Source organism: Opisthocomus hoazin, chromosome 4 (assembly GCF_030867145.1).
Source record: "Opisthocomus hoazin isolate bOpiHoa1 chromosome 4, bOpiHoa1.hap1, whole genome shotgun sequence".
NCBI lineage: Eukaryota > Metazoa > Chordata > Aves > Opisthocomiformes > Opisthocomidae > Opisthocomus > Opisthocomus hoazin.
The window spans coordinates 94,256,466-94,282,206 of NC_134417.1; the positions used below are offsets into that span (position 1 = coordinate 94,256,466).

The 25,741-nt window shown below is 55.3% G+C and overlaps 1 protein-coding gene across 7 annotated transcripts in view; it reads right to left on the reverse strand.

Annotated features, from left to right (window-relative positions):
* MAP4 (microtubule associated protein 4) overlaps positions 1-25,741 on the reverse strand; it is a 187,063-nt gene that overhangs the window by 21,651 nt on the left and 139,671 nt on the right. For 6 of the 7 annotated variants that reach the window (XM_075419993.1, XM_075419996.1, XM_075419994.1 and 3 more), the window contains 4 exons: positions 9,150-9,250; positions 7,059-7,271; positions 4,287-4,464; positions 58-117 (listed from right to left, as the gene is read on the reverse strand). In XM_075419993.1, coding sequence (XP_075276108.1) covers positions 58-117; positions 4,287-4,464; positions 7,059-7,271; positions 9,150-9,250 — 552 coding nt within the window. The remainder of the gene's footprint in view (positions 1-57; positions 118-4,286; positions 4,465-7,058; positions 7,272-9,149; positions 9,251-25,741) is intronic. The other variant, XM_075419997.1, reaches the window with a different exon arrangement.

A 25,741-nucleotide genomic window follows, 5' to 3' on the forward strand; every position in this document is an offset into this window, starting at 1 on the left:
TTCATAAACACAGACCCCAAGCAAGGAGGACTCAACGTAGAAGGAAACCGAAGTTACCTGATGGTGACTTGGCAGTGGTCTTCTTCACGTCAGCGGGCTTTGCATCCGTCTTGATAGCTGCCCAACACAACACACACTCGTTAGCACTCCAGAGAGCGGGAGCCCGTTGGCACCCATGAGGAGTCTGCAGTCCCAGCACAGCTTGCGCTGGAGGCCAGGGGCTCTGCGCAGCTCCTCACCCACCAACGCTCCTCTGCACCCACAGCCCCCGCTCCCACCACGCTGCTCCAAAGGAAGCAGCTCCAAGAACTTCTGCTCCGTTGGAACACCTGGCTGAGGTCCTCCTCCTCCTGACCGGAAAACCCACTCGTGTTTTTCCAGCTCACCAAGAGGATCGTCGTTCAGTGATGTACGGTTTGCATTTTGTTTTCTCTTAAAACAACCTTCTGACTCCGACAGCACTCACTAACGTTATTTTCATCCTGCCCCAATTTCACTTCTTAAAAAAAAAAAGCTCCTTTCTTTACTAAATAGAAAATTCAACCTGCACTTGTCCATCTATAACCCCGGTATTATTGCTAGATGAGTTCTAACCCATGCCAATTTTCTCACACAGAAGTTATTGCACATGTTTTGGTCCCTGTTATAACTATATGAAACTGAAAAAAAAAAATAATTGATCACTAGACTGAACTACGCCTTTGGGCAAACGCCACTCAGTGCCCATGACCTGGTTACCCTCCACAGAGGCAGAGGACAGCCTTGGCCAGGAACGCATCTGTGTTTCTCAAAGCAGGAGAAAACCACACGCAGAATTGATCGAGACGAGAAAACCATACTAAAAAATACAAACAGAACCAAATTTTAAGGAGCCCGTTGATAATGACATTGTAGCTTTTTTAGTGTCAGTGATGAACAACTTTGTTGAAGTGATGATCCCTGCAGAGGGGTCTGGACAGGCCGGATCCATGGGCCGAGGCCAACTGTGTGAGGGTCAACAAGGCCAAGTGCAACGGCCTCAAGCTGCGTCAGGGGAGGTTCAGCTTGGAGATTGGGCAAAATGTCTGTGCTGAGAGAGTGGTCAGGCCTTGGGCCAGGCTGCCCAGGGCAGTGGGGGAGTCCCCATCCCTGGAGGGGTTCAAACACCATCTGGATGTGGCACCTGGGGACATGGTTTAGCAGGCATGGGGGTGTTGGGGTGACGGTTGGACTTGACCTTAGAGGTCTTTTCCAACCTTAATGATTCTATAACAGAAAGTCTGAGCCCCTGTCCTTCAAGGTCTCCTTTGCTCAACACACTTGGAGAAGCAGGAGTTAACTCAATGCCTTTCTAGAGAAGCAATTGTTGCGGTGACGGTTGGACCTGATGATCTTAGAGGTCTTGTCCAACCTACGATTCTATGATTTCAATAGCCAGAGGAAGGCGACATTAAAAACAAACAATACATGGAAAAAATCTAAGTTAGTAATTATGACCCCCCCCATTTTCTAGTATTTAATATCCATTAACAGTCTTAGATTTTTAGATAAGTAGCTGGCAGGGTACTTTATGGAATACCGAGATAGAAAAGAGCAAGCGAAAGAGGCAGATGACCATAGGCCAAGGTAGCCTGGATCATTCCACCCAGACTCTGCTAAAAGCATTCACTTAAACACCCCAGGTAAGATACTCCCTAATGAGATGAAACACACCTGGATAATTTCATAAGGCCTAAAGGACAGCTGTATCATTAATCCCAAACACTTCAAAAAAAGGTCCCGTCAAACCAACCTAATCTCATTCCTCCAGACCACAACCTTACCCGAGAAAGCTCTACGGACAGAACAAGATGGGTTTGTATCATGGCAAGAGGGCTGTTACGTTACTTTAATATATTAAAGAGATGTTATTTCTGCTCCTGTCCGTGGGGAGCCAAATGCTGGAACACTTTTATCTACGTTATTCGCACGTGATGTCGAAAACCTGGAGAACTATCAAGCGAAGGTCTATCTTTTGAGACATGCAAAGCAAGAGCAGATGTCCTTCTGAAACCCCATCTTTAGCCAGGAACTTCTTCTCTGGTTCAGCGCTGCGTTACGAGAAACCGAGCTGTGATCAGAAGGGAGCCGGGTCTCCAACGCCTACGTCTACGGGTCTAGTTGACGCTGCACGTGCTCTACCTCAACTGAACCATCGCCCTCTCCTCTTCCAAACCAGGACTCCCTTCCCTTCCCGCTCACGACTCCTCTGTGCATCGCCAGCTCCAGACAACCCAGCTCCAACTCCGGATGGAGTTTTTCCAGCTGACCTCATCTCTCCCTCGCCCACCCAGTTCTCACTGTGCTTTGGCAACGTCCCACCGCCCTCGCCGGTGCAGAAGCCTCTTCCTCTGTACATCTCGCCACTTGGAACAACCTTCTCGCATCTCTGCATCGCTGCCTCCATCTCTTTCCAAATGTCATCAGCAAACGCTTCTTTGTTTGGGTCTCAATTTTGGAAGGAGAAACGAACTGAACTCATTAAACCGCAGGAAGCGTTCTGGGCTACAGTTTGCACAAAAGACCACACAAAATGAGGTCTGCGAGGTTGTCCGCAGAATCAGCTAAGACACATGGCTGCTGGAAAGTCCCACACTTCTTCTACGCAGGATTAATTATATTTTCCCCTAGAAAATAAAGTATGGAACGTACACCTAGAGCATAAAGTATGGAATGTACACCTAGAGCATAAAGTACGGAATGAAAACCTGGAGCTTAAAGTATGGGACGTACACCTAGAGCATCAAGTATGGAACGAACACCTAAAGTATGGAATGTACACCTAGAGCATCAAGTATGGAACAAAAACCTGGAGCTTAAAGTATGGGACGTACACCTAGAGCATCAAGTATGGAACGAACACCTAAAGTATGGAATGTACACCTAGAGCATCAAGTATGGAATGAAAACCTGGAGCTTAAAGTATGGGACGTACACCTAGAGCACCAAGTATGGAACGAAGACCTAAAGTATGGAATGTACACCTAGAGCATCAAGTATGGAACGAAAACCTGGAGATTAAAGTATGGGACGTACACCTAGAGCATCAAGTGTGGAATGAACACCTAAAGTATGGGACATACACCTAGAGCATCAAGTGTGGAATGAACACCTAAAGTATGGAATGTACACCTAGAGCATCAAGTATGGAACATACACCTAAAGTAACGAACATACACCTAGAGCATCAACTATGGAACGTACACCTAGCCTAACGTATCTCAACATAGCTAAGCCCCTACTGTTCTTCTGGGAAGCACGGGTTATGAATTCACGCCCTGGGACTCGCAGAACAAAGCAACCAATATGTATCATGAATTTTACACGTTTCTTGGCAAATTTTGCCGATGAGGTCTAGTCATTTGAAAGCCTTGAGAACATTTAACTGTATTTTTATCTGCTGTTAAATCTCTCAAGCTCCATTGAAAGGGTGCAAATAGTGTTTTTAAGACGCTAATATGCTGCTCACATTTCTTGCTGACCGTGTCACCTCATGGGAAGTCCCCTCTTTGGCCGCAGCAGGAGTGGAATGCAGTTTTCTGATGAAGCTGATGCGATTTCAGCTCCATCTTCTTCCGGCACTGGTAAAAAAACTCCACCTCTGCTCAACCTTTTTGGTTTTTCAGATGCGCTCGTTTGAGTGCTTCCATCCCTTTTCTGGAGATTTGTTCTTCCCAAGTTTTAAACTGGTTTTAGCGTTTATTATATGGCAAAACACAGAGGTAATAGCATCCTTTGTCTTAAATCAAGCATGTTCAGTAATTGTATTAGCCCTGAATCACGCAGAGCTGATCCAAGCTGGCCCTGAAGGTCACTCAGATTTGATTTTAGAAGAGGAAACCCTTGGGAGAACAAAGTCTGCCCTGCTTCTCTGTGGCTCGACACAGGATTGTGTCTTTTGTTGTATTAAAAAGGCCGACACTTCAGCTACCGCTCAGCTCCAGGTCAGCTCCTGGCTGACGGGCAGGCTGGTTTACACCCCTCCACAGCACCGCTTCACAGCAGCCACGGCTTCTCAAACGGCTGCAGTTCAAGGGCTGCCTTTGTTTCTTTGCCTTTTGAACCTGAAAATCGCAAGCTAGTTCATTAGGAGGGTAATTTTAATAAACTGATGGGGCCACGGGATAACCTAAACACGGAAAAAAGCAGTCAGCGTACTGGAATATGGGAGAAAGACATCTTATTGTGAACCAACGGTGCTCCTCCAACAGAAGCTTGCAGCTGGTTAGAAAGAGAGGGCTCCTGAAGAACAACAGGAGAGTACTCACAGGTTGGCCTCTTGGGTGGAGAAGCAGCAGTGGTTTTCACACCGGCGGCTGCGGCGACCGGCGATGCCGCCGTTGTCCGAGGAGTAGCCGGGGTGCTCTTGACAGTGGTTCTAGGGGAGGCGGACGAGGGGGGCTTCGAAAGTGAGGTCCGCTTCTCTGCGGTCTTCGCCTCGGCAACCTGAAAACGAACCGGCTACAGTAATGCCAGACTTTTGCCTCGTCAAAGCCTTTGCCAACAAGAAGTCTGAAATCAACTGAAACTGTTGAAATTCCTCAACAGGGAAGCTAGGCGCCACCGAGACGTTGCAATGCAGAAGATGAAGGCGTGCAGAAGCGACTGATGGATTACACTCAGTGCAGGGCACGGAGCACAGACCCCGCCGAGTATCAGCATTCACCCCGCTCTGTCTCAGCGTTAACGCAGATGTGAACGAGGTTTGGATTTCCCAGCAGAACGGAAAGCCTCAGCCCGCCAGCAGCGCTTCCAGGAGAGATTTCACAGAATCACAGAATAGTAGGGGTTGGAAGGGACCTCTGTGGGTCATCTATTCCAACCCTCCTGCTGAAGCAGGGTCACCTACAGCAGGCTGCACAGGACCTTGTCCAGGCAGGTCTTGAATATCTCCAGAGAAGGAGACTCCACAACCTCCCTGGGCAGCCTGTTCCAGGGCTCCGTCACCCTCAGAGGGAAGAAGTTCTTCCTCATGTTCAGACGGAACTTCCTGTGCCTCAGTTTGTGCCCATTGCCCCTTGTCCTGTCACTGGGCACCACTGGAAAGAGTTTGGCCCCATCCTCCTGACCCCCACCCTTCAGATATTTGTAAGCATTTATAAGGTCCCCTCGCAGCCTTCTCTTCTTCAGGCTGAACAAGCCCAGTTCCCTCAGCCTCTCCTCTTAGGGCAGATGTTCCAGTCCCCTCACCATCCTCGTAGCCCTGCGCTGGGCTCTCTCCAGTAGCTCTTCATCTTTCTTGAACTGGGGAGCCCAGAACTGGACACAGTACTCCAGATGAGGCCTCACCAGGGCAGTGTAGAGGGGAAGGAGAACCTCCCTCGTCCTGCTGGCCACACTCTTCTTGATGCACCCCAGGATCCCATTGGCTTTCTTGGCAGCCAGCCAAGAAATCTTTCTTTCCTTCACGAGCAGAAACGCTTCCCAAGCTAAGGCTAAAAGCTAAAAGAAACTCCAATGCACTTATTGACACGTCAATGTACGGTATAAATGCCAGCATTCAGGCATCAACTCAAAGCTTCAGAAATAGATCTGACCATTCCCTTTCAAATTTGAATTCTTCTGCTATATAAGTAATTAACAGTGGGAAGATTCATTCATTTCCCGTTCTTAATGTTATGCATGGATACCCTACTTCAGGTTAAAGATGCAACACTAAGAGCTGCCCACAAATCTTCTCGGAGAACTGCAGATCTCCACTATCTCCTAAGCACCTAAGTGTATTATCAGTTCTCTTTGTACACTGTTTCTAATGAGCAGATGTCATCAAGAGACAAATTAGTGGGAAATACTGAAGTGTTCATAGAAATCATAGAAAGTTTTGGGTCGGAAGAGACCCCTGGAGGTCATCTAGTCCAACCCCCCCGCAGCGAGCAGGGACACTGCTAACTCGATCAGGTTGCTCAGAGCCCCGTCCAACGGATTTTTTTCCCCTCAATATTAATATCGAAGCTTTCCATTCAGTTTTCCCCCAGTCTTGTCTGGATTTAGGAGTTCTCCTCTGCTTGTACTGTATCTCTATTTAAGAAACTCTCTGCCTGGACAAGGTCCTCTGCAGCCTGCTGTGGGTGACCCTGCTTTGGAAGGGGGGTTGGACTGGGTGACCCACAGAGGTCCCTTCCAACCTCTACCATTCTGTGATTCTGTACCTGTGCTGCTCCTGCCTTTATTTACGTAGTGCTGGCAAATATTTTGGCAGCTTGGTGTGCGTGATGCTTAGAGGCAATCCTTATGGTGACGTCTGAGCGCTTCTTCCCAGTGCTGGGCTCCCCACTTCAAGAAAGATGAGGAGCTACTGGAGAGAGCCCAGCGCAGGGCTGCGAGGATGAGGAGGGGACTGGAGCATCTCTCCTACGAGGAGAGGCTGAGGGAGCTGGGCTTGTTCAGCCTGGAGAAGAGAAGGCTGAGAGGGGACCTTGGAAATGCCTCTAAATATCTGCAGGGTGGGGGTCAGGAGGCCGGGGCCAGACTCTTTGCAGTGGTGCCCAGCGACAGGACAAGGGGCAACGGGCACAAACTGAAGCAGAGGAAGCTCCAGCTGAACCCGAGGAAGAACTTCTTCCCTCTGGGGGTGACGGAGCCCTGGCCCAGGCTGCCCAGAGGGGCTGTGGAGTCTCCTTCTCTGGAGATATTCCAGCCCCGCCTGGCCGCGGTGCTGTGCAGCCTGCTGTGGGTGACCCTGCTTCGGCAGGGGGTTGGGCTGGGTGACCCCCAGAGGTCCCCTCCAACCCCAAACATTCTGTGATTCTGTGATTATCTCGTGTACTCCACGACAGTTCACGAGGAAAATCACAGTAATACAGTTACTTTTCTCCTCTGCGATGACGCCGTTAAACGCCTGGGACTCGACGCCGTGCGTGGGTTAACGGAAGCTGACCCTACCACCCGCGCCGCTCTCCTAACGCCGCGAATCACATTCCTGCCCTTCTCCTCCCACCATCAGCACCACAACCACGCTGCGGCTCTCGGGGACGACAGCCAGCGAGCCGCCACGTCACTACGCTCTCCGAGCTCCCTCGCCGAAGCCCGTGGTTCCTTACCTTTGGTTTAGTCTCCTTTGGAGTGAAGGTGGAGGGACGCGAAGCGCTGGCGGCTGGGCGTTTGGCGGCGGCGGCCGCAGGAGCTGCCGGAGGGCTGCCGGGTTTTTTGTTTGGGGCCGGCGCGGCAGAGGCTGCTGCCCGCTTGGGGCTGGTAGCGGGCAGGGGCCGGGCTTTCGGTGCTGCGGGCTTTGCGGATGATGTGGAGGCGGCGGGCTTTATGGTTTTTTTTTTTTCAAAAAGCAAAATCCAGTATCAAACCAAAAAAAAAAAAACAAACAAAAAACACAACAAAAAAATGGCGCATTGTAAACCAAAACATCGAGCTGCAAGAACATAAAAGTGGTATTTTAAAGGAAACAAAAAAACAATGAGCTTTCTGTTTTCTGAGCATAACAAAGACCAGAACGAAACAGCAGCAGGGGGCTGCCGGTGGAGCCCGGCAAAGCCAACGGGATTTATCCCAGCGACATCCAAAGCACCAGAAGGAATCGCTGGTGAAGCTGGGAGTAGTAACTGGGAATTCCCGGTGCCCAGTCCCGTGTGCAACACGCAGGACGCTGCTTTCCAGTTACACGCACACTGCGGACTGCAGGCTCTCAGTCCCCGTCTCATCACCTCCGGCAGTCACACGTCCGCTGCCTTCCAGAGGACCACGACCCCCAGCCCCGACCGCTGCTCTGAGAGTCGGGGGCTGGAGTTTGCTGAACGCTGCCAGCTCCTGTGAGCAGGCGTTCCTCGCCCTTCCCAAACAGCCCTGACTGAGGGAATATCCGATCCGGAGCGGTCTCTCTGAATGCTCATTGTAACGCAAATCAGCGTCAGCACTGGGCCCAGTCTTGTTCAACTTCTTCATCACTGACCGGGATGAAGAGTCAGAGCGTACCCTCAGCCAGTTTGCTGGTGACACAGAACTGGGAGGAGTGGTGGATACAGCGGCAGGCTGTGCTGCCATCCAGTGAGACCTGGACAGGCTGGAGAGTTGGGCAGAGGGGAACCTGATGAGGTTCAACAAGGGCAAGGGCAGGGTCCTGCGCCTGGTGAGGAACAACCCCAGGCACCAGTACAGGCTGGGGCTGAGCTGCTGGAGAGCAGCTCTGCGGAGAGGGACTGGGAGTGCTGGGGGACGACAGGGTGACCATGAGCCAGCAGCGTGCCCTGGCTGCCCAGAAGGCCAATGGTCTCCTGGGGTGCATTCAGAGGAGTGTGGGCAGCAGGGCGAGGGAGGGTCTCCTCCCCCTCTGCTCTGCCCCACTGAGGCCCCATCTGCAGTGCTGTGTCCAGTGCTGGGCTCCCCAGTTCAAGAAAGATGAGGAGCTACTGGAGAGAGCCCAGCGCAGGGCTACGAGGATGAGGAGGGCACTGGAGCATCTCTCCTAGGAGGAGAGGCTGAGGGAGCTGGGCTTGTTCAGGCTGGAGAAGAGAAGGCTGAGAGGGGACCTTGGAAATGCCTCGAAATATCTGCAGGGTGGGGGTCAGGAGGACGGGGCCAGACTCTTTGCAGTGGTGCCCAGCGACAGGACAAGGGGCAACGGGCACAAACTGAAGCCGAGGAAGCTCCAGCTGAACCCGAGGAAGAACTTCTTCCCTCTGAGGGTGACGGAGCCCTGGCCCAGGCTGCCCAGAGGGGCTGGGGAGTCTCCTTCTCTGGAGATATTCAAGCCCTGGCTGGATGTGGTGCTGTGCAGCCTGCTCTGGGTGACCCTGCTTGGGCAGGGGGTTGAGCTGGGTGACCCCCAGAGGTCCCCTCCAACCCCACCATTCTGTCATTCTGTGTGTGATTCTGTAAGCAACCAGGAGAGTATCAGTGCAGCAGAAGTGTCACCATGCACGTTTACTCCTTCTGCACCACTGACACCAGCCAGGGAATGAATTCCAATAAAGCTCACCACACTTTCATTAAACCCACTTCCAGTCCCATCTGCTACCGGCCGAGCTGGCCGTGACTTCGTCACTGGGTGTCCTCGTCCCAGTACAAGGGCTCACAGACGGCTGCTCAGAAAACAGAACTTGTGTTGCCACAGCTCAAGAAGCAGCAAAGCCGGCAAATAAAACCCACGGAGGCGGAGAGGCTGAAGGCGAAAGGGCACCTACCTTCGTCTTCTTCTCGGGGCTGGGAGGAAGCTCTTTGTTGGGAGGTGCCGTGATGTCGTTCCCTGTCACAGCTTCAGCTGCCTTGGGCTCTTCTGGTTTTGCTGGGGGGGAAATAAAAGGGAACAGAGACTTGGTAAGTTTGAGCTTTTTTTTTTTAACATTTAGGTTTTTTTGAGCTTATTATTATTCAACACAGTAGCAGCAGGAGACAGAACTGAGACAGTTATGGGTTGGCTGATTCTGGAAAATTTCCAACACCTACAGGAAGAAAGATTTTCCCTGTAACAGAACAGGTTCAGCCAGATGCCATTCGCATCCCATTTCTCGTATTATTCCAGTGGGAAAAGATGGAGAGCAGAGGCAGGAAACCTCTGGTTGAATTACAACAGCAAACCTTCCCATTTTTCAGGTTATTAAAATAAATTGTTGGAACGTTAATGGTGAAGCTCTGACCTCTTCCAGGTTTTACACCAGGCCTTATCGTGAAGCTGGGCACCGTTCTCAAGCTGTCCCTATCGCCACGGCTGCTTCTTCTCGACCTTCCTTCTCCCCGCATCCACGCGCTGCAGCTCCCCGCGAGCGGGGAGGATTCCCGGCAGCCGAAGGGAGCGGGACTGCGACCGGGGAAAGTCACAGAATCACAGAATCACAGAATAGTAGGGGTTGGAAGGGACCTCTGGGGGTCATCTAGTCCAACCCCCTGCCCAAGCAGGGTCACCCACAGCAGGCTGCACAGGACCTTGTCCAGGCGGGGCTTGAATATCTCCAGAGAAGGAGACTCCAAAACCTCCCTGGGCAGCCTGGGCCAGGGCTCCGTCACCCTCAGAGGGAAGAAGTTCTTCCTCGGGTTCAGCTGGAGCTTCCCAGGCTTCAGTTTGTGCCCGTTGCCCCTTGTCCTGGCGCTGGGCACCACTGCAAAGAGTCTGGCCCCGGCCTCCTGACCCCCACCCTGCAGATATTTAGAGGCATTTCCAAGGTCCCCTCTCAGCCTTCTCTTCTCCAGGCTGAACAAGCCCAGCTCCCTCAGCCTCTCCTCCTAGGAGAGATGCTCCAGTCCCCTCCTCATCCTCGCAGCCCTGCGCTGGGCTCTCTCCAGTAGCTCCTCATCTTTCTTGAACTGGGGAGCCCAGAACTGGACACAGTACTCCAGATGAGGCCTCAGTGGGGCAGTGTAGAGGGGAAGGAGACCCTCCCTCGCCCTGCTGGCCACACTCTTCTTCATGCACCCCAGGATCCCATTGGCTTTCTTGGCAGCCAGGGCACACTGCTGGCTCATGGTCACCCTGTCGTCCACCAGGACACCCAGGTCCCTCTCCGCAGAGCTGCTCTCCAGCAGGTCCACCCCAAGCCTGGACTGGTGCCTGGGGTTGTTCCTCCCCAGGTGCAGGACCCTGCCCTTGCCCTTGTTGAACCTCATCAGGTTCCTCTCTGCCCAGCTTTCCAGCCTATCCAAGTCACACGGGGGAACACGGGGATCTCGTGCCAGCACGCGTGGATCTCATCGGCGACGGTCAGTGTGAAACCAGCGCGGCACGCGGCCGCGCGCAGCGTTTCCCACCGCAAAGCTCGGCTGCAGTCACGAGGGTGGACGCTTCGCCACCGCGACCGTTCACGTTTGTCACTGCCACCCGAGGCTGCCACGCTGCGTGGGGACAGCGAATCCGCCCGCTCGCCTCCGAACAGGAGCCGAGCAGCCACACACCACTGCCCTCCTGCTACAAACCAGGCTCTCCAGCACCATCCAGCCACCAGGACAACCAGGGCAAGGGCAGGGTCCTGCGCCTGGGGAGGAACAACCCCAGGCACCAGTCCAGGCTGGGGCTGAGCTGCTGGAGAGCAGCTCTGCGGAGAGGGACTGGGAGTGCTGGGGGACGACAGGGTGACCATGAGCCAGCAGCATGCCCTGGCTGCCCAGAAGGCCAATGGTCTCCTGGGGTGCATTCAGAGGAGTGTGGGCAGCAGGGCGAGGGAGGGTCTCCTCCCCCTCTGCTCTGCCCCACTGAGGCCCCATCTGCAGTGCTGTGTCCAGTGCTGGGCTCCCCACTTCAAGAAAGATGAGGAGCTGCTGGAGAGAGCCCAGCGCAGGGCTACGAGGATGAGGAGGGGACTGGAGCATCTCTCCTAGGAGGAGAGGCTGAGGGAGCTGGGCTTGTTCAGCCTGGAGAAGAGAAGGCTGAGAGGGGACCTTGGAAATGCCTCGAAATATCTGCAGGGTAGGGGTCAGGAGGCCGAGGCCAGACTCTTTGCAGTGGTGCCCAGCGACAGGACAAGGGGCAACGGGCACAAACTGAAGCAGAGGAAGCTCCAGCTGAACCCGAGGAAGAACTTCTTCCCTCTGAGGGTGACGGAGCCCTGGCCCAGGCTGCCCAGAGGGGCTGGGGAGTCTCCTTCTCTGGAGATATTCCAGCCCCGCCTGGCCGCGGTGCTGTGCAGCCTGCTGTGCGTGACCCTGCTTGGGCAGGGGTTTGGGTGGGGGGTCCCCAGAGGTCCCTTCCAACCCCCAACATTCTGTGATCTGGGATTCAGCGATAACTACCGCCCTCCAAAGCAAACAACACAACTAAATATTAATTTAATAGCATCTTCATCAAGTGTTCCCCCTCAGTCTTACAAACCCCCCGGCAGAACGGCCGTGCCGCTCTGCACCGTGAGCCGTGCAAGAGGAAAATTCCAATATAAATTAAAAATAAAAAGCTGCTGTACAACCGCCCTGCTACGAGCTGTCACCCGCTGCAGATCCTGCGGCGTCCGAATTTTACGAAGGGCACGGTGCAAACGGCCCATCACGAACGTACCCATCTTCCTTCCATCCATCTTTCCATCACGAACGTTACCCTGCTTCAGCAGGGGGGTTGGACTAGATGACCCCCAGAGGTCCCTTCCAACCCCTACTATTCTGTGATTCTGTGATTCCCTGGTCATCTGGGGATTCAAATCAAGTGTTTCCATGTTGGATGTCTCTTTTTCTAACAAGGCAACAGATCGTAACGCTGCGGCGTGCGAAGGGCCCACCAGACAACAGTGTAACGATTCCAACAGCACAAAGCTTGTTTTCCACCTCTTTCGAAAACTGCTATTTATATTCCACATTTTCTCGCTCGCTGGTCTTGAGGGAGCGTCTCGGAGGCCATTTCGACGCTGGTACAAACGATATTGTTGAAACCAGCAGAATAAAAACGCGCCTTGTGCCTGCCCTGGCGATGCTCAACAGCAGGGTGGTTTTGCTGTTGTTGATTTTTCAGACTCCAGGACAAATTTAGAAGCCTTTTTTTCCCTTGCATGGCATTAGCCTCCTCCTAACCATTTCGCTTCCAAGGGGCTGCTCAGCCTGGGGAGGAGAAGAGAAGGCTCCGGGGTGACCTTAGAGCAGCTGCCAGTGCCTGGAGGGGCTGCGAGAGAGCTGGAGAGGGGCTGGGACAAGGGCAGGGGGTGATGGGACAAGGGGGAACGGCTCTAAACTAAAAGAGGGCAGATTTAGGTGAGATATGAGGAAGAAATTCTTCCCCATGAGGGCAGTGAGGCCCTGGCCCAGGCTGCCCAGAGAAGCTGTGGCTGCCCCCTCCCTGGCAGTGCTCAAGGCCAGGTTGGATGGAGCTCTGAGCACCCTGGGCTGGGGGAAGGGGTCCCTGCTCATGGCAGGGGGTTGGAACCAGATGATCTTTAAGGTCCCTTCCAACCCAAACCATTCCATGATTCTACGTCTTGCAGCGCTGGGTTTAACTTTCTAGGCACACAAAAAAGACTTGTGAAGAAAAACACGCACCCAAATGCCCACGCTGGACACTGCTTTCAATGCAAAATTCTTCCGAGTCATTCACGGTCACGTAAAAGCCTGGTTTTTTCGTAGCTAATCCGTATTGGTTCCCGTACGCTTGTTTTCTGCACTGTTTTTCAATGAACCTTTCCATCCTCACAGAATCACAGAATGGTGGGGGTTGGCAGGGACCTCTGGGGGTCACCCAGCCCAGCCCCCTGCCGAAGCAGGGTCACCCACAGCAGGCTGCACAGCACCGCGGCCAGGGGGGGCTGGAATATCTCCAGAGAAGGAGACTCCCCAGCCCCTCTGGGCAGCCTGGGCCAGGGCTCCGTCACCCTCAGAGGGAAGAAGTTCTTCCTCGGGTTCAGCTGGAGCTTCCTCGGCTTCAGTTTGTGCCCGTTGCCCCTTGTCCTGTCGCTGGGCACCACTGCAAAGAGTCTGGCCCCGGCCTCCTGACCCCCACCCTGCAGATATTTAGAGGCATTTCCAAGGTCCCCTCTCAGCCTTCTCTTCTCCAGGCTGAACAAGCCCAGCTCCCTCAGCCTCTCCTCCTAGGAGAGATGCTTCAGTCCCCTCCTCATCCTCGTAGCCCTGCGCTGGGCTCTCTCCAGTAGCTCCTCATCTTTCTTGAACTGGGGAGCCCAGCACTGGACCCAGCACTGCAGATGGGGCCTCCCCAGGGCAGAGCAGAGGGGGAGGAGACCCTCCCTCGCCCTGATGCCCACACTCCTCTGAATGCACCCCAGGAGACCATTGGCCTTCTGGGCAGCCAGGGCACACTGCTGGCTCATGGTCACCCTGTCGTCCCCCAGGACACCCAGGTCCCTCTCCGCAGAGCTGCTCCCCAGCAGGTCCACCCCTGTGAACCAGAAATGCAGCGTCCCCAGGCTGATGGAGCCACGCTGCAGGACACCACACATCAAGATTAAGCAGCTCACGTCCCTAAATAACAACGACAACGATGAACCCTGGAGAGCCGGCCAGGGAAAGTCCCTATCTCAGGGGCCACAGGACCAGAACCCAGGTTCCACCTCTCTCAGCACACGACCCCGCACAGAACCCCGCGGCGTTGCAGCAGGACAATCTCGTTCTGTGCTGCCTCCGTTTGCGTAACGACCCTTCGCTTCCATCCGTCATTTAATTACGCTCTGCCATACGGAGCGGAGACCTGCCTGGAAGATCTCCTAGTTCCAGGGAACATTAGGAAAAGCTGCCAAACCTTCATCAAATTTGTTCATTAGTCGGCAGGAATTACAGAAGAGACTTTTCAGTTTGCTTGCTCCTCCGAGCGCGTTGTCAAAGGGGTTTTGTTGGGAGCCGTCGCAGGGGCTGCTGCTCTGCCCGGAGCGCGGCTCCTCCTTCACCACCGTACCCCGGCTCCTCACCGCGCTCGCCCATGGAGAAAACCCAGCTCAGCTGAGTCAGCACCCAGAACTGAATCTCTCCCTTGGGAACAGGGGCTTGAAGGAGAGAGGGAAGGACGTGCCACCCCAGCACCTTCCACCGACAAGCTCCATGGCGTAACGCTGCCATCAGGGTTGCTTTCTCTGTGCTGCTGCGAGCTGCAGTGGCGAGCCGCACCGGGCTGGTTTGTACGCCCATCCTCACACCCCCACAGAATGTTGGGGGTTGGAGGGGACCTCTGGGGATCCCCCACCCAACCCCCTGCCGAAGCAGGGTCACCCACAGCAGGCTGCACAGGACCTTGTCCAGGCAGGTCTTGAATATCTCCAGAGAAGGAGACTCCCCAGCCCCTCTGGGCAGCCTGGGCCAGGGCTCCGTCACCCTCAGAGGGAAGAAGTTCTTCCTCGGGTTCAGCTGGAGCTTCCTCGGCTTCAGTTTGTGCCCGTTGCCCCTTGTCCTGTCGCTGGGCACCACTGCAAAGAGTCTGGCCCCAACCTCCTGACCCCCACCCTGCAGATATTTAGAGGCATTTCCAAGGTCCCCTCTCAGCCTTCTCTTCTCCAGGCTGAACAAGCCCAGCTCCCTCAGCCTCTCCTCCTAGCAGAGATGCTCCAGTCCCCTCCTCATCCTCGTAGCCCTGCGCTGGGCTCTCTCCAGTAGCTCCTCATCTTTCTTGAAGTGGGGAGCCCAGCACTGGACACAGCACTGCAGATGGGGCCTCAGTGGGGCAGAGCAGAGGGGGAGGAGACCCTCCCTCGCTCTGCTGCCCACACTCCTCTGAATGCACCCCAGGAGACCATTGGCCTTCTGGGCAGCCAGGGCACGCTGCTGGCTCATGGTCACCCTGTCGTCCCCCAGCACTCCCAGTCCCTCTCCGCAGAGCTGCTCTCCAGCAGCTCAGCCCCAGCCTGGACTGGTGCCTGGGGTTGTTCCTCCCCAGGCGCAGGACCCTGCCCTTGCCCTTGTTGAACCTCATCAGGTTCCTCTCTGCCCAACTCTCCAGACTGTCCAGGTCTCGCTGGATGGCAGCACAGCCTTCTGGTGTACCTACCACACCTCCCAGTTTGGTGTCATCAGCAAACTTGCTGAGGGTACGCTCTAACTCTTCATCCAGGTCGTTGATGAAGAAGTTAAACAAGACTGGGCCCAGTACTGACCCCTGAGGAACCCCACCAGTTCCAGGCCTCCAACCAGACTCAGCGCCGCTGATGCCAACCCTCTGAGCTTGGCCATTCGGCCAGTTCTCGATCCACCTCACCGACCACTCATCCAGCCCACACTTCCTCAGCTTCCCTAGGAGGATATCATGGGAGACTGTGTCGAAAGCCTTGCTGAAGTCCAGGTAGACAACATCCATGGCTCTCCCTTCGTCTACCCAGCCAGTCACCTGGTGACGCTCACCTTCACGCCGCCAAACGAAGCCGCAGAGCAACGCGGTAGGGAAGGGCAGGGCAAAGATCTGTGACTTTCACCTCCAACTCGACACTCGAAACAGGGTTATGGTGAGAACTCAGCAATCTGCCCGCATGGACAAAAGAAAGTGGTCAAGCAACACAAGGATCCCAGAACTATGGAAGGCTGGAAGGGAGCCTGGAGGTCCCCAGTCCAACCCACCACCCAAAGCACGTCCCAGCAGATCAGGTTGCTTACAGCCAGGGCCAGTGTGATCTCCAAACGTAAGTAAAAAACTTCTTCAGTTGGAAGACGCCCAAAGAGACTACGAGATCTCCATCCCTGGAGACATTCAGAGTGGGAAGGACACACATGGCCCTGGAGCAACCTGCTCTACTCACACGTGGGTTTGAGTTGGGGGTTAAACCGGAGCCCTCCAGAGCTCTGCTCCAGCCGAAGTGACTCTACACAACAGCTACGTAGTGGAGGATGCCCACGTTGTACGCAATTAATCACAGGTCTTGAAGCCAAGTCCTGATTATGAATAACTATATATAGTTCTTCTAATCATAAGGAGGAAAAACCCACCCCACTCTCCTCCAAAAAACAGATCTCTCACCATCCTGTGACTTGATGTTTAGAGACTACCTGCTCGTCCAACAGCTTTTCAGCCCATGCAATCATTTCCCATTAGAACAGCAGAACAACGCAGGTTGGAAGGATGTCTGGAGGTCGTTGAGCCCAATTCCCCACTCGAATCATAGCAGATTGCTCGGGAGGTTTCAATCACATTCTGAGCACCTCCAAGGAGAGGGACTCACAGAATATCACAGAATAGTAGGGGTTGGAAGGGACCTCTGTGGGTCATCTAGTCCAACCCCCCTGCCGAAGCAGGGTCACCTACAGCAGGCTGCACAGGACCTTGTCCAGGCGGGTCTTGAATATCTCCAGAGAAGGAGACTCCACAGCTTGGGGCTTCTCCTCCAATATCTGATTCAACTCATGGCAAAAACAAACTATAATAAAATACAGAATCATAGAATCATGGAATGGTTTGGGTTGGAAGGGACCTTGAAGATCAGCTGGTTCCAACCCCCCTGCCATGAACAGGGACATCTTCCAGTAGACCAGGTTGCTCAGAGCTCCATCCAACCTGGCCTTGAGCACTGCCAGGGAGGAGGCAGCCACAGCTTCTCTGGGCAGCCTGGGCCAGGGCCTCACCACCCTCATGGGGAAGAATTTCTTCCTCATATCTCATCTAAACCTGCCCTCTTTGAGTTTAGAGCCGCTCCCCCTTGTCCTCTCACTACACCCCCTTGTGAAAAGCCCCTCTCCATCCTTTCTGTAGGCTGCCTTCAGGTACTGGAAGGCTGCTAGAAGGTCACCCCAGAGCCTTCTCTTCTCTGGGCTGAGCAGCCCCAACTCTCTTAGCCTGTCCTCGTAGGATGACGTGGCTCTCCCCTGGACCCGCTCCAACACATCCATGTCCTTCCTATGTTGGGGGCTCCAGAGCTGGATGCAGGACTCCAGGTGGGGTCTCACAGAGTGAATCACGGTATCACAGTTCACAGCTTCCTGGCACAAGAGGTTTTACAGCTTCACTGTGACTTGCTCCTAAGTCACCCAGCGTCATCGTGTTCGTCTGCTGCTGCTGTCTGCATCTGATGACCCATGTTCTGACGCTGGAGAAACGGAGAGCTCTTCTCTTGCTCCCAACTTCCACATCACCGATGACTTTGCAGACAGCAATCACACCCACCTCCAAGTCCTCTCTTTTCCAGGCTAAGGAGACTTACTTTATTTGGCCACTCCCCCTATGAACATCTCCCACACGATGCCTTTACTGACCGTATTTCTAATTCTACCACGATCTTTTTAAGGCAGAGGACACCATGAGGATTTACCCACCGCATTCGGAATGCAAGTGCATAATGGATTTATAAAATGATACAATTTTTTCTAGTCTGTTCTCTTTTCCTTTCTGAAGTCCTAGAACTCCATCTGCCGAAGGAAAGCCGCACGAAAGCAGCCCTAGGACATCTACAACCTATAAAATCCTGACAACAGCAGCATTATTGCCCCTCCTCTGCAAGCGCCGAAACAGAATCACAGAATCACAGAATGGTTGGGGTTGGAAGGGACCTCTGTGGGTCATCTAGTCCAATCCTCCTGCCAAAGCAGGGTCACCCACAGCAGGCTGCACAGGACCTTGTCCAGGCGGGTCTTGAATATCTCCAGAGAAGGAGACTCCCCAGCCCCTCTGGGCAGCCTGGGCCAGGGCTCCGTCACCCTCAGAGGGAAGAAGTTCTTCCTCGGGTTCAGCTGGAGCTTCTTCGGCTTCAGTTTGTGCCCGTTGCCCCTTGTCCTGTCGCTGGGCACCACTGGAAAGAGTCTGGCCCCGGCCTCCTGACCCCCACCCTGCAGATATTTAGAGGCATTTCCAAGGTCCCCTCTCAGCCTTCTCTTCTCCAGGCTGAACAAGTCCAGCTCCCTCAGCCTCTCCTCCTAGGAGAGATGCTCCAGTCCCCTCCTCATCCTCGCAGCCCTGCGCTGGGCTCTCTCCAGTAGCTCCTGATCTTTCTTGAACTGGGGAGCCCAGCACTGGACACAGCACTGCAGATGGGGCCTCAGTGGGGCAGAGCAGAGGGGGAGAAGACCCTCCCTCCCCCTGCTGCCCACACTCCTCTGAATGCACCCCAGGAGACCATTGGCCTTCTGGGCAGCCAGGGCACGCTGCTGGCTCATGGTCACCCTGTCGTCCCCCAGCACTCCCAGTCCCTCTCCGCAGAGCTGCTCTCCAGCAGCTCAGCCCCAGCCTGGACTGGTGCCTGGGGTTGTTCCTCCCCAGGCGCAGGACCCTGCTCTTGCCCTGGTTGAACCTCATCAGGTTCCTCTCTGCCCAACTTCACCAAACCGTTGTTGTTCCAGCTCGTGTGAGGAGGCGCCGAGCCGGAACCCGGGAGCAGAGCAAACACAGACCTCCAGTCTCGCAGCTCCCTTCGCCATCAGTTCTGCTGCAGCGGCTCTCTTGTGAAAGCTGTTACTGTGTGCGAAGAAAACAAGTGCTGCAGCTGAAAAGCTTCACTGTTCGCGCTTCCTTCCCCGAAGTAGTAAAATGAGGAAAAAGTACTGACAGAAACACACCCTGGGGGATCTTTTTAAAGTGAAACCATGTTACTTCATTGTTTGAGAAATCACGGAGCTCAGAATAAAAGCCTGTGTGCATCTATTTCTCAAATACCAATGTATTCAAGAATATATTCAACAATACTCAAGAATAAGCATTCCCAAAAACGTGTTCTCCACGTCAGGTGAAGAGCCCAGTAGAACACCTCTCGGGTCATCTTAACGGGCCAGAAGCGAGTGCTTCTATCTTCTGCCACCATGGCAAGCCAAAGCTAAAGCTAAAGGATAACAGTCATTATATACTGTGCATCTGGAAGACTTTCAAAGACTATTAAATCACGTTTTCCTTTTTCATAGAATCACAAAATCATTAAGGTTGGAAAAGAACTGAAATATCATCAAGTCCAACCACCCAACACCCCCATGCCTGCTAAACCCTGTCCCCAAGGGCCACATCCAGACGGTGTTTGAACCCCTCCAGGGATGGGGACTCCCCCACTGCCCTGGGCAGCCTGGGCCAGGGCTTGATGACCCTTTTGGTGAAGAAATTTTTCGCAATATCCAATCTGAACCTCCCCTGACGCAGCTTGAGGCCATTGCTTCTCATTACTTGGTGGTTCCTGGGGAGCTGAGCCCAACCCCCCCTCACTGCACCCTCCTGGCAGGGAGCTGCAGAGAGCGAGAAGGTCTCCCCTCAGCCTCCTCTTCTCCAGACGGAACAGCCCCAGCTCCCTCAGCCGCTCCTCAGCAGACTTCTTCTCCAGCCCCCTCCCCAGCCTCGCTGCCCTTCTCTGGACACGCTCCAGCCCCTCCAGGTCCTGCTTGCAGTGAGGGGCCCAGCACTGCACCCAGCACTGGAGACTGCACCGTTTAAACCCTCTCATCTCCTCCCTATCCCCCTTGGTGGGTGTCAGCTCCCACGCTATGGGGTCTGTGTCCCACCTGCCCTGCCCCACGTCTCTGCTCCAGGCTGGCTCACCGCCGCGCTTCCAAAGGGCTTCGGGCACACTCGGGAGCGAGGCCGGGCGCTCATCCGCCAGAGCCCCCGGAAGGGATATTCGGCAGGCTAAGCTGAACTAAAACATCATTCAATGAAACAGCTCCATAATTCTCCTAGGGATTAGGGCCAGCAGCTGCAAATCCATTAAGAGAAATAGATTAAGCAATAAGGCAACGACCATCGTTATTCTCCCTCTTCAATCTAAACAACCTTAGAAACAAACCCAGACCCCGTTAAACACTGCTTTGGCCAGAAAGGCTGCAGAGAGGCACAAGCTCGCTCTTGTTCACCCATCACCACCCAGAAGGTGCTGCTTAGGAGGAGTGTGGGCAGCAGGGCGAGGGAGGGTCTCCTCCCCCTCTGCTCTGCCCCACTGAGGCCCCATCTGCAGTGCTGTGTCCAGTGCTGGGCTCCCTACTTCAAGAAAGATGAGGAGCTACTGGAGAGAGCCCAGCGCAGGGCTGCGAGGATGAGGAGGGGACTGGAGCATCTCTCCTAGGAGGAGAGGCTGAGGGAGCTGGGCTTGTTCAGCCTGGAGAAGAGAAGGCTGAGAGGGGACCTTGGAAATGCCTCTAAATATCTGCAGGGTGGGGGTCAGGAGGCCGGGGCCAGACTCTTTCCAGTGGTGCCCAGCAACAGGACAAGGGGCAACGGGCACAAACTGAAGCCGAGGAAGCTCCAGCTGAACCCGAGGAAGAACTTCTTCCCTCTGAGGGTGACGGAGCCCTGGCCCAGGCTGCCCAGAGGGGCTGGGGAGTCTCCTTCTCTGGAGATATTCCAGCCCCGCCTGGACAAGGTCATGTGCAGCCTGCTGTGGGTGACCCTGCTTGGGCAGGGGGTTGGGTGGGGGGTCCCCAGAGGGCCCTTCCAGCCCCCAACATTCTGTGATTCTGTGATTCTGTCAATTAAAGCCTTTTTGTTCAAGGCTCTTAAGACAAAAGTATCTATTAACGCCTCGGTTTAAGCAGAAATACAATCCTTATTTAGCCTTTTCTGGAGAGGACAAAGCAGATAAAACACCTCCTGCCTGACCCCACTACAGAACAGCGAAGCGTTTTCTCTGCCACCGAATGCAGCTCAATCAATGTGTACGGTTTCACTTGCTATCAAGAATCGATGAGCAAACCAGACAGAATCCCAGCACGGCAGGGGTTTGCAGGGCCCTCTGGGGGTCACCCAGCCCAACCCCCTGCCCAAGCAGGGTCACCCACAGCAGGCTGCACAGCACCGCGGCCAGGCGGGGCTGGAATATCTCCAGAGAAGGAGACTCCCCAGCCCCTCTGGGCAGCCTGGGCCAGGGCTCCGTCACCCTCAGAGGGAAGAAGTTCTTCCTCGGGTTCAGCTGGAGCTTCCTCTGCTCCAGTTTGTGCCCGTTGCCCCTTGTCCTGTCGCTGGGCACCACTGGGAAGAGTCTGGCCCCGGCCTCCTGACCCCCACCCTGCAGATATTTAGAGGCATTTCCAAGGTCCCCTCGCAGCCTTCTCTTCTCCAGGCTGAACAAGCCCAGCTCCCTCAGCCTCTCCTCCTAGGAGAGATGCTCCAGTCCCCTCCTCATCCTCGGAGCCCTGCGCTGGGCTCTCTCCAGTAGCTCCTCATCTTTCTTGAAGTGGGGAGCCCAGCACTGGACACAGCACTGCAGATGGGGCCTCACTGGGGCAGAGCAGAGGGGGAGGAGACCCTCCCTCACCCTGCTGCCCACACTCCTCTGAATGCACCCCAGGAGACCATTGGCCTTCTGGGCAGCCAGGGCACGCTGCTGGCTCATGGTCACCCTGTCGTCCCCCAGCACTCCCAGTCCCTCTCCACAGAGCTGCTCCCCAGCAGCTCAGCCCCAGCCTGTACTGGTGCCTGGGGTTGTTCCTCCCCAGGCGCAGGACCCTGCCCTTGCCCTGGTTGAACCTCATCAGGTTCCTCTGCACCCAACTCTCCAGCTGGCCCAGGTCACAGCCATCTGCAAAAGCAACCCAGCCACAAGACTCCGGGTGTTCCTACCTTTCAGTGACATTTCCAGCCCTGATGCTCAACCCCTCTGGGGAAAACATGACAATCCACTTTAGACCATGTTTTAAATGTCTTCTGGACTTCAAAATCCCACATATCTGTGTTTTACAATGGCCAATGGAATTTGCCAGCCTACCCAAACCGGGTTCCCTGGTTGTCCAACGTACAACCCGTCCTCGCCAACGCGCCTTGCTGCCGACAGACGTCAGTCGCACAGCAACCCCCACCGCCCCGGAAATTCCGTGGCATGAAAAGTGGGCACAAATACAGTAATTCCTTTTTTTTTTCCCCTACATTTGTTGCCAACATCGCTCCTACTCGAGCCACGTTTAAGCTGTGAAGACGCCTGACGACCCGTTTGCCTGAGTACAAGATGGAGTAGGAACACAACGCAGCCGCACCGCTCCCGCAAAGGCGTCCCCCGGCGTCCCCTCCACCGGTGGCCGGGGACCCTCAACCCGAGAGCGACCGCTCCTGCCTGCCGGACTCGACGTCTCCGTTCAGGCTCCCAAGGACTGATGTCTGCCACCAAAACTGGCACCGCTTCATCTCCCGACTGCCAGGGTTGTTTGAAATCCGTGCGCCAAGTAGACCGTAAGGAAGAAGGTGACGGTGGAAAGGGAAGGGGCTAAGAGACGTCGGCACTTTGGAGCGGGGAGGTTTGTGCTGCTGAAACCTCCTTCCACAGGTGTCTGCTGCTGGAAACTGCAGCATCTCGGAGAAACTACCAGAGGAAATCAGAGTTGGGTGCAGAGGAACCTGATGAGGTTCAACAAGGGCAAGGGCAGGGTCCTGCGCCTGGGGAGGAACAACCCCAGGCACCAGTCCAGGCTGGGGCTGAGCTGCTGGAGAGCAGCTCTGCGGAGAGGGACTGGGAGTGCTGGGGGACGACAGGGTGACCATGAGCCAGCAGCGTGCCCTGGCTGCCCAGAAGGCCAATGGTCTCCTGGGGTGCATTCAGAGGAGTGTGGGCAGCAGGGCGAGGGAGGGTCTCCTCCCCCTCTGCTCTGCCCCACTGAGGCCCCATCTGCAGTGCTGTGTCCAGTGCTGGGCTCCCCAGTTCAAAAAGGATGAGGAGCTACTGGAGAGAGCCCAGCGCAGGGCTATGAGGATGAGGAGGGGACTGGAGCATCTCTCCTAGGAGGAGAGGCTGAGGGAGCTGGGCTTGTTCAGCCTTGGAGAAGAGAAGGCTGAGAGGGGACCTTGGAAATGCCTCTAAATATCTGCAGGGTGGGGGTCAGGAGGCCGGGGCCAGACTCTTTGCAGTGGTGCCCAGCGACAGGACAAGGGGCAACGGGCACAAACTGAAGCCGAGGAAGCTCCAGCTGAACCCGAGGAAGAACTTCTTCCCTCTGAGGGTGACGGAGCCCTGGCCCAGGCTGCCCAGAGGGGCTGGGGAGTCTCCTTCTCTGGAGATATTCCAGCCCCGCCTGGCCGCGGTGCTGTGCAGCCTGCTGTGGGTGACCCTGCTTGGGCAGGGGCTTGGGTGGGGGGTCCCCAGAGGTCCCTTCCAACCCCCAACATTCTGTGACTCTGTGAAAAGCCAAACTCCTCATTGGAGACCGCAGGCGATCCTGCTGGCAGCGATCGCCGACAGCTGAAGGAGGACGGGCGACCCGAGCCCGGCGCGGGCGGGCGCCGACGGAGCGACCATGGGGTGTCACCAACACACCGCAAACCCCGAGCAGATCGCTCCGCTCCGGCAGCGATCACCGTACCCCATCTCACAGAATCACAGAATCACAGAATAGTAGGGGTTGGAAGGGACCTCTGTGGGTCATCTGCCCCGCTCAGCACCGCGCGGAGCGCAGCATCGCGACCCGCAGCGAGGGGTCCGGAGCTCTCCCTGCCCCAACAGCACAGCTCGACCCACCTGCGCGTTGCTCTCCCCCCCTCGCACCGGGCTGTGGCGATTTCCAGCTTTAAATTCGTCCTCTCAAGGTTTAGCAAAGCAGCTGGCGACGAAAGAAGTCGTCAGATGCAAAAATTCTGACGCAAGGCTTTTTCTCTTGATTCCCCGACACGTTTTCTTTCCTCCCCCCACGCAAAATTTGCACTAATATAGGCAACAAACCATCACACAGACCCTCCTCGCAGGCAAAATCTGGGAAAAAAGCGGGTTTATGGCTGGCTGAAGCTGGCAAGGGGGAGAAAGATGCTGTCCCAGGGTGGAGAACAAAGATTAACGACTCTTGTCACGGATTTTAAATCCGGGAAGGCTGACCTCATCGGTCACGGCGCTACCGAAACAACAAAACCCAACAAGCTGCCATTGACACCCGGCGACGGGGAAAGCTCCGTCGTCACCGGGGCTGGGGGAAAAAGCTGAAAAAGAGAAAATTCCGCTTCGGATTCCAGCATCGGAGCTGCGAGGAAGAGCTTCACTGCGTAAATCGTTCCGCCCGCTCGCTCTTGCCGGCCCCCTCAAGCAGAAACACCGAAAGCTGCTCGAGCTTAAGGGAAAAGCCAAATCCTCAGGTTTTTTTGACACAGATCGGAAGGTTTTCGCTCCGATAACGCCCTCGCTCCCACAACACAGCTGGCAAATTGGCAGGGCACCCGCGCCGGCAAGAGGGTACTGGGGAGAGACCCAGCACCGCTGTGGGCGCTACGGATTTTAAAAGCTACCCGTCAGGTTTAGGATCCCAGCCTGGCTGGATGCTGTGCAACCAGCCAGGCAATTAGGTTATTTTTTTTCGCATTTTTCCCTCTGTTTTCCAAAAATACATCCTTTGTTCTAGCTACCGGAACCTGCACCGCGTCGGTCTTATAGGGTGTCCCGAGCCACCCCACCCGCTGCCCGCCGTCTCCAAAGTCAGCTCGCGGCTTCCCAGCCGCTGTCTGCTCGCTCCCCGGGGAGGGAAAAATTAGCAACATACCATCACGTGGTAAATCTCCTCGCTTGGGAGACGGGGAGCTCTGCACATCGCTGACCTCGATTTCTTTTCTTTCCAGCGGAGCAGTTTTGCCGGCTTCCGTCTCGGCGCGTCTGCTCTTCGGAGCCTCGAGCGCAGCGGCTCCATCGGCGGCACTTCTCTTCTCCTTCCTCACCGCCACCTCCTCCCTCTCTTTGTCCTGGCTGCCGATCTCAGGGATCTGCTCCAGCTTGCTGCGATACAAGCTCGGGCTGCCCAGCTCCTTCTTGACCGAGCTGCCGCCGCCGTTCCGCTCCTCTCGCTTCTTGGCAGCCGGTTCCTCTGCCAGGAGGGGCTGGTGCTCCTTGCCCACGAGGCTCTGCTCCGGACCCACGCCGCAGACAGACGTTTGCTCTTCCGACACGGTCATGGACCTCTTCATCGGAGCGCTCGGCTTCCTGGCTGTGGGGCTCGAGCACTGGGTCAGGCTGCTGTTAGGAGAGAGCAGACCGGTAGCGACGTCTTCTCTAAGCACCGGCTCGGGGTATTTATCGGCCAGGTTAAGGGTTAGGGGCACCGACAAGTGAGAGCACTCCGACATTGCACGCCTCATTGCCTTCCTTTGGTGGGCAGCCCTGTTGAGAAAACCGCTGTCGTCCGCACAGCCCAGCTTGTCTTCCATCTCTTCCTCCGTTTCGGCGGTGTTGTTAAAGGGACTGCTTTTGGAGTCATCTTGTGCGAGCTCTACGGTGGTAGTCGGAGGTTCCGGCTTCGCCGCCGCCGAGGACGGAGAAAATCCGCCCTGCGCATAGTTGTCATTAACCACCCCGATGACACAATAGCTGGGGGCTCCATCTTTTCTCACGGCTGCTTCTTTAGACCCCGCATCGTTAGGCAGGACAGGGTGGAAATTTGGATTCCAGACGCTGGTTTCCTGCTCCTTCACGTATCTGCCGGGATCGCTCTCCGGCACAGACAGACTGGGCGGCTTCGGGTCCGGCTGGCATCTGGTCTCCATTCCAGCCTTACCGGCTGCTTTCTCCTGATCGGTGATGGC